General features: G+C 44.4%; 1 protein-coding gene across 11 annotated transcripts in view; it reads right to left on the bottom strand.

Annotated features, from left to right (window-relative positions):
* Window positions 1-1,119: 1,119 nt before the first annotated feature.
* Window positions 1,120-12,028, bottom strand: part of DIP2B (disco interacting protein 2 homolog B) — a 265,307-nt gene continuing 254,398 nt past the window's right edge. For all 11 annotated transcript variants that reach the window (XM_063610477.1, XM_055294834.2, XM_063610474.1 and 8 more), the window contains 3 exons: window positions 11,055-11,232; window positions 8,844-8,967; window positions 1,120-5,195 (listed from right to left, as the gene is read on the bottom strand). In XM_063610477.1, the coding sequence (XP_063466547.1) occupies window positions 4,943-5,195; window positions 8,844-8,967; window positions 11,055-11,232 (555 nt within the window). In that variant the 3' untranslated portion in view covers window positions 1,120-4,942. The remainder of the gene's footprint in view (window positions 5,196-8,843; window positions 8,968-11,054; window positions 11,233-12,028) is intronic.

Raw genomic sequence — 12,028 nt, forward strand, 5'->3', positions numbered from 1 at the left:
TAATCACTTCCCAAAAGGCCCCACCTCTTAAAACTATCACATTGGGTCTTAAGTGCTAACATAGGAATTTTGGGCAGACACATACATTCAAACCACAGCAATCCCAATAATGAATTCTAGTTCCCAGAATATGTGACTCTGCCTTCCTGCTCACTATCTTATCTGGCTGTCTTATCTTCTGAAACCCAGGTCAGAGGTTCCCTACTCCTCACTATCCTCCCTTACCGTCAGACTATGTGCCTCGCCTGCCTGCTCTCATGATGCATGTCTGCTCTTAACCCTTGTATTGTATTGTGATTATTATCCTATATCTCCTAGAGGGCAGTGACTTTTTTTCTCTCTGGCTTCAGCTCTTATCACAGTGCTGTGACATGAAAAAATGTTCTCAGCTGCCAGAGTAGTCTGGAGCAATGAAATAATTCAAGGACCAGTTTTGGTGTCTGAAAACAGGCACAATTTGATGGGCTCCCACCAAGTTTCTTGAAACCAGGAATTGGAAATGCAAATGAAATCTCATTTTGGGAAAAGCTAAAAATCCAGCCTAATTATATTCAAGTTTAGGCCAGGCGTGGTGGGTCACGCCTGTAATCCCAGCACTTTGGGAGGCTGAGAAGGGCAGATCACTTGAGGTCAGGAGTTTGAGACCAGCCTGGGCAACAGGATGAAACCCTGTCTCTACTAAAAATACAAAAATTAGCTAAGCATGTTGGCGCATGCCTGTAATCTCAGCTACTGGGGATTACTTTGGGAGAATCGCTTGAACCCAGGAGGCAGAGGCTGCAGTGAGCTGAGATTGCGCCACTGCACTCCAGCCTCGGTGACACAGCGAGACTCTGTCTCAAAAAATTAAAAAAGAAAATACAACGATCAAATGCTACATGGGTGGGAGGAAGACTAAACTATAATTATTACCTTGAAAAGTCCTGACAACAGGCTCCTTAGTTTTCAAAGTGACACCCTGATTCCCTGACCTAGTATCCTTTAGTAGCACTGACTCTGGATCTCTGTTTTCACTTTCCTTAGACCATCCCAGCTATCACTGGGTCTTACCATCTAAAGGTAAATTTAAAATCTGTCACTTCCCTAGCCTCCACCCAATGTGTGAAGGATTCAACAGAATCAGGCATCAATATTTATTAACACAAGACAAAGGAAACACATTCAATGAGTTAATAGAACACTGTCCAGCCAGATGTTAAATTTTAAAATGTATATCTAGTCTAACTTCAAATAAATAAAAAAACTTTATACATAATTACACAGTACTGTAGTTTGAATTTGACACGGGTAAATATCTTGACAGAAAGTAAACAAAACAGTATTAGGACTAAAAAATTATTCTTTTATCTTTACAGTCTCTTCCTCTGGACAAATAACATGGCCCATCTACATACACCTAAACCAGAAATGTCGTATGAATGATAAAGAAAAGGCCTATTGTGTATTTGGTGCATTGCAGCTTCTTGCTCCAAATACTCTTGATTTTACATCAAAGCAGACAACAAAAACAACACTAAGGCATAGATCTTGTTGGAGTTTGAGGATGAGGTGATAACTCCTCATTGCTTTAGTTTAAAAGATTCCTGGATATTCAAGGAAAGTAATTTATTTGGCCAAGATATAGAGCACCATGCCTGGGGCAGAGACCTTAATAGAAAACCTAAAGCCTCGGGCCCTTGTTGAGTCAACAAAAGCATTAAGCAAGCATTGCCCAGGGACTAAAGTAAGGAGACAGACTCATGTGACCAAGACAGGCAATGGTCCCTAAACAGCCTGAGGCAACACAACTTCATGAGGAAAGGACCTGGTACTGGGGAGACCTGGCCCTTTATGAGGCAGGAAGTAAAGACTGTGGATTCACTGACGCTGATTAGCATGCTGGTCCTTCCCAGGGTCTCACTGAATTCCTAGGATCTAGGAATTTTCCTGAGGCAGCCCCTTCCTGATCTACTTCAGTTACTTCTGCTGAGAACCAGAAAGAGGTTCAGAAACCTTCAGACCAATAGATTTCTCTTAACTGAGACAGGGGCTTGTTCAGTTTTTTTCCACAGTCATTAAAAACCCAGACAGAGTATGTTCCAGAGGATTGGAAAGGCTCTGTTTCTATTAGTAATGGCCTTTCAGGCCTGCCTTAAGAATCAGTTCTACCACAAAGGTGCTACTTAATGTGGATAGAGTAGGAGCACTGTGTCATCAAGAGAACATTTTCTTACTCGAGTCTGTAGCAGAGTAGACGTTAAATCTGCACGTGATCCCACAAACACCATCTAAGCAAATGACTGGGCTCTCCTCTCCCTCCACAGGATGCTTTACCAGAGTTACTGATGAAGTTCCTCAAGGACAGTTCTTAGCCTTCCTTCCTCCAAGAGCAGATTCTGGCTTTGGGGGACATGCAAAAGATCAATAAAGCAGAAAGCAAAAAATAAATTAGAGGCCTGAGGAACTACAAAACTAGATAATCAGCCTCTGAGTAACTGGGAGTTGGCCACACTTTAAGATTAACGGAGTAATGTATTTGAAGGAATGAGTGTAGATCTGCACTGTCTAATATGGTAGCCACTAGTCACATTTGGCTACAAAGACTTGAAATATGGCGATGGTTTGAATTGAGATGTGTTTAATACACACTGAATTTCAAAGGCCTAATATGAAAAAAAGTAAAATAACTCATTAATAATTTTTATATTGATCCTATGTTGAAATGATAGTGTTTTTGAGCTATTGGGTTAGATAAAATATATTTAAATCAATATCATGGGTTTCTTTTTACTTTAAAAAAAATGTGGTTACTAGAATCATTTAAATTACAGACGTGGCTCTCATTATAGTATTTACAGTGGACAGTGCATCTCTACATGCCTATACCCTAATCTGTGTTAGTAAGAATTATCAAAGCAACCCACAGAATAGCATCTAATCATAACTTTTAGAACTTGGGGATTATAGAGCTAGACTTATTTATATCAGCTTCAGGATCCCCTGCTTTGTTTAGTGGATCATTAAACATAGTTTTAAGAAAATTACTTTCCAAGTATCAGACTGTGTTCTCTGCAAACCAAACCATCGCTAGACACTGGGATTTCCTGTGCGCCCCAATGTAAGTGCTTTTTTTCTGTCCATCCTAGGACTTCCCTCACTACGTGTAAATTAATTCCATCAAAATGTTGAAAAAGAGATCTGGAACTGGCAAATGTCCTGAGCTCTGCCCTCTGTGGAGGAGTGGGGAGGAAAAGAGGATTACATGAAGGGAGTCACAAAGTGGCTTTTAGTCACAAGACCGTGTAATGGCAGCCCTAGAGCACTGCCACCGCAAAGGAGCTGGTCTTTGCATTATAAACCTTATTTTCAGGGTAATTACAAGTCTTAAAAATTGTTTAAAAACATACTTAGTTTACATGATGTTACAGTGGGGTAAATAATATGTATTATTAAAATAGTCTAAATAAATATTTACACAATAGACCAGAGTGGGTCAAAGAGAACCATTCTGCTTTAACAAGTTAACTCTTTTCACTTTTGAGTACTTTTTCATTTTTAAAAATATTTCTGTTAAGAAAAAAATAATACGATTTAACTATATTCAAATACATGAAGTATCAGACCAAAGAAAGGAAGCCGAGCCAGAGGCCGAACTCAGTCCCGTCTCATTCTGCTTGGCCTGGGCACCACCGTTATTTCAAAAGAGTTTCCTGCATACGTCAGACTTCCCCGGTTTCAGCGTAAGCCTGGCTGCTTTGGCAACCCAGATTGGTCAGTTTTGTGTAGTTATATGGCCTTACAGTTCCATGTGACAGTGGATCCCCACTGCCTTCCTGGCCTATCATTCTTGTTTTAAACCCCCTGCCCTCATAAACTGGAAGAACAGAGGACACTCCTCAGTTTTCAGAAAAGAGAAGTTATATGGATAAACTGTAGACACAGTTTACAACGGGCCTGGAAAAGAGGAAATCCTAAATTCTTACATAGTCACTCTAAATCTGAAAGATCGTTTTAACACTGGGGCCAGAGTAAGTTATTGTGGTTCCTTAGAATGGGGTGGGCTCTGATGAATCTTAGCTTTGTGTTAACATTTTGATTTTTAAACTGAGATTTTCAGCTTTTAGAAACAGGCTGAATTCATAGAAGCCTAAGCTGATTCTGGGAATGCGAGCTTTAAAAACAAACATAGGCAGCTTTAGTTTATAAAATACACCAGCCAACAAAGACATAGAACAATGTGCAGCAAAACCTGCCAACAATTTGCACTTTTTAGTTACCTAATCAATTACACAACATTAAGAGAATATTGAAATTCTCTCAAAGTAGAAATGTTTCTACTGTGGTTGTTATAACTATACAAGCCAATTCTTCAAATCTCTAGTTGAATTATGTGTATTCTTATGTACATGTTGTAAAACACTGGTCAAAATGTTTTACAGTCAAGAATTATCTATATAAAGTAATTCTCATAGTCAGTGGGTTATCTGATTTGCTTATGGGTTGACTGAAAGAAAGCTGAGTAGTTCCATGTTAAACCCCACAGAACATCTAGCTACAGCAGAATGGCAAAATACAGTACGGAGTGAGGAACTGTGTCACTCAGACTACCCCTTTCATGTGAATTCATTAAATTCCCTTAGAAAATTCTAAAATGGCATTAGATAAAAATACAACTATGTACAACAGATGAAAAAAATGCAACATGCACGTAATTGCTTTAGTAATGTGCTGCTCACGCTATGTCAAAGCACATGTCTACCAAATGTTAACATTTTTTTCATTTGCCATCACAGAATTCCCCTTTCCTGTGTGTTTTATGATTGCAGAATGCCACAGGATGAGATGAATTATATCATGTAGCCATCTCAGCTTATTTCACATCGTTTGAAAGCCTGCTCTTAGCCAGAGGTCTTCTGTCTTTGTGATTCTTCAGAATGGCCCCCTGCAGTCCCCACAAGGCTGGTTACATGTTATAAGCCACGTAGATGGGGTCTAACTGGTCAGCTAGGAAGCTATCACGGAGGTGCATCCTCTGCTTCTCTCCTCTGGAGTTGATCGGGATGACACCTGGGTCCACCACAACCACGACGCCAACGATGAGGTAATGCTCTTCCAGGACCACGTTGGTCACTAATGGGACCAGATCTAGAGCTTCCTGTTCAGAGCCGCACAGTTCCACAACCACCACAAGCAAGTTGGTCCATGTGAACACGGCACTGAAATTTCAATGACAATTCGTTAACTTGTCACTACATTTTTCAGTTATCTTTTATAGCATCTGTCCCAGACTTAGCCCATTTCCCCGCCTTCTCCCCTCAATTCCAACCAGAAGGTCAGCAGTCATGTCTGCCATATGACACCTTTCAATTTCACCTGATTAAGACTGTGGGAAAAATTATATAATGAATATATATATATGAGAGACATCTTGCCCCTGTGAACACAGCTGAGTCGTCTAGAATCTCCTGGGAGTTTGAAAGTGGAATTTAAAGTCGTCAGGCCAGGCGCAGTGGCTCACGCCTATAATCCCAGCACTTTGGGAGGCTGACATGGGCGGATCACCTGAGGTCAGGAGTTCGAGACCAGCCTGGCCAACATGGCGAAATCCCATCTCTATTAAAAATACAAAAATTTTTTTTTTTTTTTGAGACGGAGTCTCGCTCTGTCACCCAGGCTGGAGTGCAGTGGCGCGATCTTGGCTCACTGCAAGCTCCGCCTCCCAGGTTCACGCCATTCTCCTGCCTCAGCCTCTCCAAGTAGCTGGGACTACAGGCGCCCGCCACCATGCCCGGCTAATTTTTTGTATTTTTAGTAGAGACGGGGTTTCACCGTGGTCTCGATCTCCTGACCTCATGATCCGCCCGCCTCGGCCTCCCAAAGTGCTGGGATTACAAGCGTGAGCCACCGCGCCCGGCCTTAAAAATACAAAAATTAGCCAGGTGTGGTGGTGGGCACCTGTAGTCCCAGCTATTCAGGAGGCTGAGGGAGGAGAATAATTTCAACCCAGGAGGTGGAGGTTGTAGTAAGCAAGTTTGCGCCACTGCACTCCAGCCTGGGCAACAGAGTGAGACTGTCTCAAAAAAAAAAAAAAAGTTGTTAGCTGGTCATTTGAACCAATGACATGGATTTGAATATTCTGGGGTAACCCAGGGCACAGAAAAGCAGAGAGAATCCCTCTTCAGGGAGGCGAAAAAGAAGGGAATGCCCATATGGCTCTAGAAAGTAAGAGGACAGTGATTCCTGATGGCCTTACCATTCCCTTGTTTCTACCTTTCCTGAGACCCAGAGTTAGTTTTTTTGGAACATCTGAGATAGCCAGGTATTCTTTCCATTAATTCTTTCACTTAAGCTTTTTTGAAGGGAGCCTGTTATTTGCCCCATTAAGAGCTTTGACTAATATAATATTCTTTTGTTTTTTTAGACTAGTCAAGTGCAGTAGTGAGAAAGAAAGAGTAGAATGAATAGTTTGATTGATTTGTAATTGACTATGAACAATCAATTGAATTGACTCACTACCTTCAGACCACCCTAAGGCAGTATTCTTAAACTCAACAGGAAGAGAGTCTGTCTGACTCACATGAGTTATTAGTGCCCCACGCAAGTGTCTCCTATTGTATAAAAGGGCCATAAGCCACTTTCCACCGAGTGGAGTTACTGGGTTAGAAGGTAGGGCCTGACTTGGTATGCAGGGCTAAACTGCTTTAAAAACAGATTCCAGTTGGGCGCGGTGGCTCACGCCTGTAATCCCAGCACTTTGGGAGGCTGAGGTGGGCGGATCATGAGGTCAGGAATTCGAGACTAGCCTGGCCAATATAGTGAAACCCCGTGTCTACTAAAAATACAAAAATTAGCTGGGCATGGTGGTGTGCGCCTGTAGACCTAGCTACCAGGGAGGCTGAGGCAGAAGAACTGCTTGAACCCGGGAGGCAGAGGTTGCAGTGAGCCGGGATGGCACCACTGCGCTCCAGCGTGGGGAGACTCTGTCTCACAAAAAAAACAAAACCAAATTCCAGTAATTAAAAATGTACACAATATCTGGTTCCATTAAGAGTCAAATGCCTAAAATGACAAAGTAACCACAGCACCCAGCTCCTCTGGATGCTTTCCAGATGTCTAAGGATGTTCTTGTCTTGGTCAGAGTCTTGTTCAGGTCTGGGGAGAGACTCCTCGGAAAACAAGAGCATCTTTTTTTTTTTTTTTTTTTTTTTTTTTTGAGACAGACTTTCACTCTGTTGCCCAGGCTGGAGTGCAGTGGCGCAATCTTGGCCCATTGCAACCTCCACCTCCCAGATTCAAGCAATTTTCCTGCCTCAGCCTCCCGAGCAGTTAGGATTACAGGTGCCTGTCACTGCGCCCAGCTAATTTTTGTATTTTTAGTAGAGATAGGGTTTTGCCATGTTGGCCAGGCTGGTCTTGAACTTCTGACCTCAGGTGATCCACCTCAGCCTCCCAAAGTGCTGGGATTATAGGCGTGAGCCACCACTTCCGGCTGACAAGAGCATTTTTAGACAAAGAAGTATCTGGAGGCTGGGCACGATGGCTCACACTTGTAAATCCCAGCACTTTGGGAGGCCGGGGCGGGCGGATCACGAGGTCAGGAGATTGAGACCACGGTGACACCCCGTCTCTACTAAAAATACAAAAAATTAGTCGGGCGTGGTGGCGGGCGCCTCTAGTCCCAGCTACTCGGAGAGGCTGAGGCAGGAGAATGGTGTGAACCCGGGAGGCGGAGCTTGCAGTGAGCCGAGACTGCGCCACTGCACTCCAGCCTGGGTGACAGAACGAGACTTCGTCTCAAAAAAAAAAAAAAAAAAAAAAAAAAGAAGTATCTGGAAAGCATGAGCAACCATCGAAAGAACTGGGGCTGTTTAGCATGGGGAAAAGTGGTGAAGAAGGACACGTTCACTAAAATATGTAGAAAACAAACCAAACGGATTCTGTATTGATTAAGAACCCAGAATGAAAGCCAGTAGGTAAACACTACAGAGGTGGTTTGTTTCTTTGTTTTTTTTGAGACAGTCTCAGTCTGTCACCAGGGCTGGAGTGCAGTGGCACAATCTTTGCTCACTGTAGCCTCAACTTCCCAGGCTCAAGTGATTCTCCCACCTCAGCCTCCTGAGTAGCTGGGACTACAGGCATGCCACCACATCTGGCTATTTTTTTTATTTTTTTGTAGAGATGGGGTTTTACCATGTTGCCCAGGATGGTCTTGAATTCCTGGGCTTAAGCAATCTGCCCACCTTGGCCTCTCAAAGTTCTGGGATTATAGATGTGAGCCACTGCGCCCGGCCAAACCACAGTTTTAATTTTATAGATTTTAAGTCAATATGTGGTTGGATGATCCTTTATCAGGGAAAATGTAGGGGGAATTCCTGCAAAGAGCAGGAAACTGGATGAGATAATATCGACTACCCTTTTCATCTGCTTACCATTTAATAGTTTACAAAGTACATTCTCATTTGATGCTTCTGATAATTAGGAAGTAGCAGAGAGAGTGTTTTACAGATGAGGAGAGCCTTTAAGCTGGTTCTTTCCACCATATTATGCTGACTTTCAAGAGACCAATGATCTGTTAGTCCCTTCCCATTATGAGAGTCTATCACTAAAAAAGGACTCAGTTCCAGCATTCCACAGGTATCAGAGTATTCCCCAGGGGCCTCGTGGCCTCGTCTGGCTCCTGTGGATAGGCCTTGTTGGCCACAGCAGGTTGCACACCCAAGACAAGAATCAGTCTATTTCCTTACTCCTCCCGTGGAGCTCTATGTTTCAAGGTAGGTATGTGGTCCCAGTGACCAATTAATTAGATCAGTTCAGATTACAACTAAAGCTGAAGTGGGAAGCACAGTGTATGCTGGGGGAGTTACCATTCAGCAATGCTTCTGTGGATCCGGGACACCGAGGTCTCAATATCAATTGGGTGGTATCGTAATCCTCTCAGCTCCAGTGTTTCATCCAGCGCCCCCACCACATACAATGCATCATGACGCTCTGACAGAAAGAAAAAGAGAGAAATGTGGCTCGGACATATACTGAGTGCAACGTAACACTGGAGTCCAGAGCACAGGGGTCAGACTGCCCATCACCTGGCTCTGCCCCTGCCAACTATGTAACTGGGCAAATTCATAAGGCTCTGAATCCTCCTGCTCCTCTGTGAGATAGGAATAATCAATGGCTGCTGTGAGGATTTGTGAGTTAATCCATTAAATGATACCAGAAATTAGCTGTTATTATTATTTCATGTTAGGAACTGTGTTATGTGCTGGGGAGACAAAACTGACAAAATGCGGCCGGGCACGGTGGCTCACGCTTGTAATCCCAGCACTTTGGGAGGCCGAGGTGGGCGGATCATGAGGTCAGGAGATCGAGGCCACGGTGAAACCCCGTCTCTACTAAAAATACAAAAAATTAGCCGGGCGTGGTGGCGGACGCCTGTAGTCCCAGCTACTCGGAGAGGCTGAGGCAGGAGAATGGCATGAACCCGGGAGGCGGAGCTTGCAGTGAGCCGAGATTGAGCCACTGCACTCCAGCCTGGGTGAAAAAGCGAGACTCCATCTCGAAAAAAAAAAAAAAAACTGACAAAACCCAATTCCTGTTCTGAAGATCCTTACAGTTGAGGCGGGGGAAAAGATACACAAAGAGGCATTCCGTTGTAATGTAGCAAGGCCAGCGACAGGAGTGTGCATGAGGTTCGGAGGGGCAGAGGACATCACTGAGTCTAGCTCAAAGGTTCAGGGAAGGCACCTGGAAAAGCTGAGGGCAAAGCTGAGCTTTTAAGGACAAACAGAACTCAGCCAGAGGGGAGGGGAGGAGGAAAGACAGGAGTTGAGAGGGAGAGGAGATGAACAAGTGTCATTCTTTCTAGGTAGCTTCACAGAATACAGATATAAGGAAGAGGGTTGTAGAACATGGAGGAAACTAGTCCTGGTTTCTAACAGACTTGTAATCCAGCTAGGATACAGAAGGAAGATTATTTTGCAGTAATTTCTGGAAAAACGCAGATTTCTGAAAAATTCGGCAAAACAAAGTGATTGAAGCTGTTGGAGTGAAAAGGATCAGGAGGTGCAGCAGAGGCTCCCATCGCCTGGTGAGCTCATGAAGACTGATGACAAGAACAAGAGAAACGTAGCAGTGAATGACTAATGGGTGCTCCTGTGTGCCAGGCACCATTCTTGGCATCTAAATGCAACACGTCCTTTAATCTCACATCATTTCCATGAGGCAAGAAACACAGTCATCCCCATTTTCTAAGTAGGAAACAGAGGCTGAGTGATTGCTCAAGGTCACAAAGCAAATGGTAGAGGTGGGCTGCAAAACCAGGGCACCAGGCAGGGATGCCACCCTCTGCTCCACTGGGTTGCCCCTGCCTCTCCATGAAATCTGGGGAACCATGGATGCTGATCAGTATGGAACTATGGAGAATTTAGGACTTTAAAATCCAGTGAGTTATGTATCTATCACTTCTTCAAGTGCAGGATATAGTCAGTGTTGGGTATTTTTAAATGGCTATAAGTGCCAGTCTTGAAGAAAGAGTGACAGCGGGCAGCAGTGAAGCTGTGACAATCAACTGGGCAGAGGGTGATGGGAGGGAATCCTTATACCGGAGGCCTGGCCAGGAAGCAGGCTGTGTCCAACGCAAGACACTGAGGCACTGCCATGCCTCCGCAAGATGGCTCCTCAGAACTGATGCCCCTCTCAGGGAATAGGGCCATTCCTCCTGCTCCCCAAGTGGTGTGCAGGGTAGAAGAGCTACAAGATGTAATGCTTGTCCCGGGTGTGGAGTCAGCCCTGCAGGGACTGAAAGTCTGTGTTTAGCCAGGGACGCTCACTCGCCATCAGGCACATCTCTCTGACTCACAGCTCGGGATGCTCCTGGGCTTGCCCCAAGCGCTCACCTCTTAGACATTCTTCATGGGGCAAGGCATGACTCCAAATAAAGAGAGAGTCACTTATGGGTTTAAGAGTCACAGAAGGGCGTAACTAAATAGACACACTCCACATCCAAGGCAGGCTGAAGGAGGTCAGCTAGTGCTACAGAAACACAAAGCAGGGTCAATGGGGAGTTGGTGCAGAAGTACCTCCAGTGGCCGCTGTGAGCTCGGTCCGGCGGACAAAACCAAGGTATCCTGTCCGAGCCCAGAGTGTCTGAGCTGCATCTCCAAAGCTGAGGCGAGTGTTGAAATGATCAGCTTGAAGAGTCTCACTATCATAGATGGTGTAGTAGCCGCTGGCTGTATGGGGACTGTTCACCCAAATCTACAAGAAAAGTGCTTTGGTCACAACTCACTGGGGACACACAACTGTATTAATTCTCTTGGATCAGGTTATTTTGATTTTTTAAATCTCATTTTTATATTAACAACAACACAACTGCATCAATAAAGGCAGCTGACATTTACCACATGCTCATCATGTACCTAATCTCCATCCATCCTGATATAGATGACATGACAACATAGTTCACACAACATTGTTCCCATGTTACGGATGAAAAAACAAGGAGTTAACAATTCACCTAACATGCGGAAATGAGGAGACTCGCACCCATGCCCGTGTGGCTCCAGAGGCCATGCTCTCACCCACAAGGCTACCCTGCCTCCCTGGCTCATTTCTCACCCTCCTCCAGAGTCCCATGAACACATCAGGGATCATTTCCGTGCTTCCAGGATAACTGTGGAAGCCCACAGGGAAACACCATGGGGTGTTTGAGTTTATAATATAAACAGCAATAGCTAACAATAATGTTACTGACAATCATATGTGACAGACACTGTTCCATGTACATTACAGATGCAGGTGTTAAAACATTTTTTTTTTTTTTTTTTTTGAGACGGAGTCTCGCTCTGTTGCCCAGGCTGGAGTGCAGTGGTGCAATCTCGGCTCACTGCAAGCTCCACCTCCCGGGTTCACGCCATTCTCCTGCCTCAGCCTCTCCGAGTAGGTGGGACTACAGGCGCCTGCCACTACGCCCGGCTAATTTTTTGTATTTTTAGTAGAGACGGGGTTTCACCGTGGTCTCGATCTCCTGACCTCGTGATCCGCCTGCCTCCAC

The sequence above is a fragment of the Symphalangus syndactylus genome, chromosome 10, assembly GCF_028878055.3.
Source record: "Symphalangus syndactylus isolate Jambi chromosome 10, NHGRI_mSymSyn1-v2.1_pri, whole genome shotgun sequence".
Classification (NCBI taxonomy): Eukaryota; Metazoa; Chordata; class Mammalia; order Primates; family Hylobatidae; genus Symphalangus; species Symphalangus syndactylus.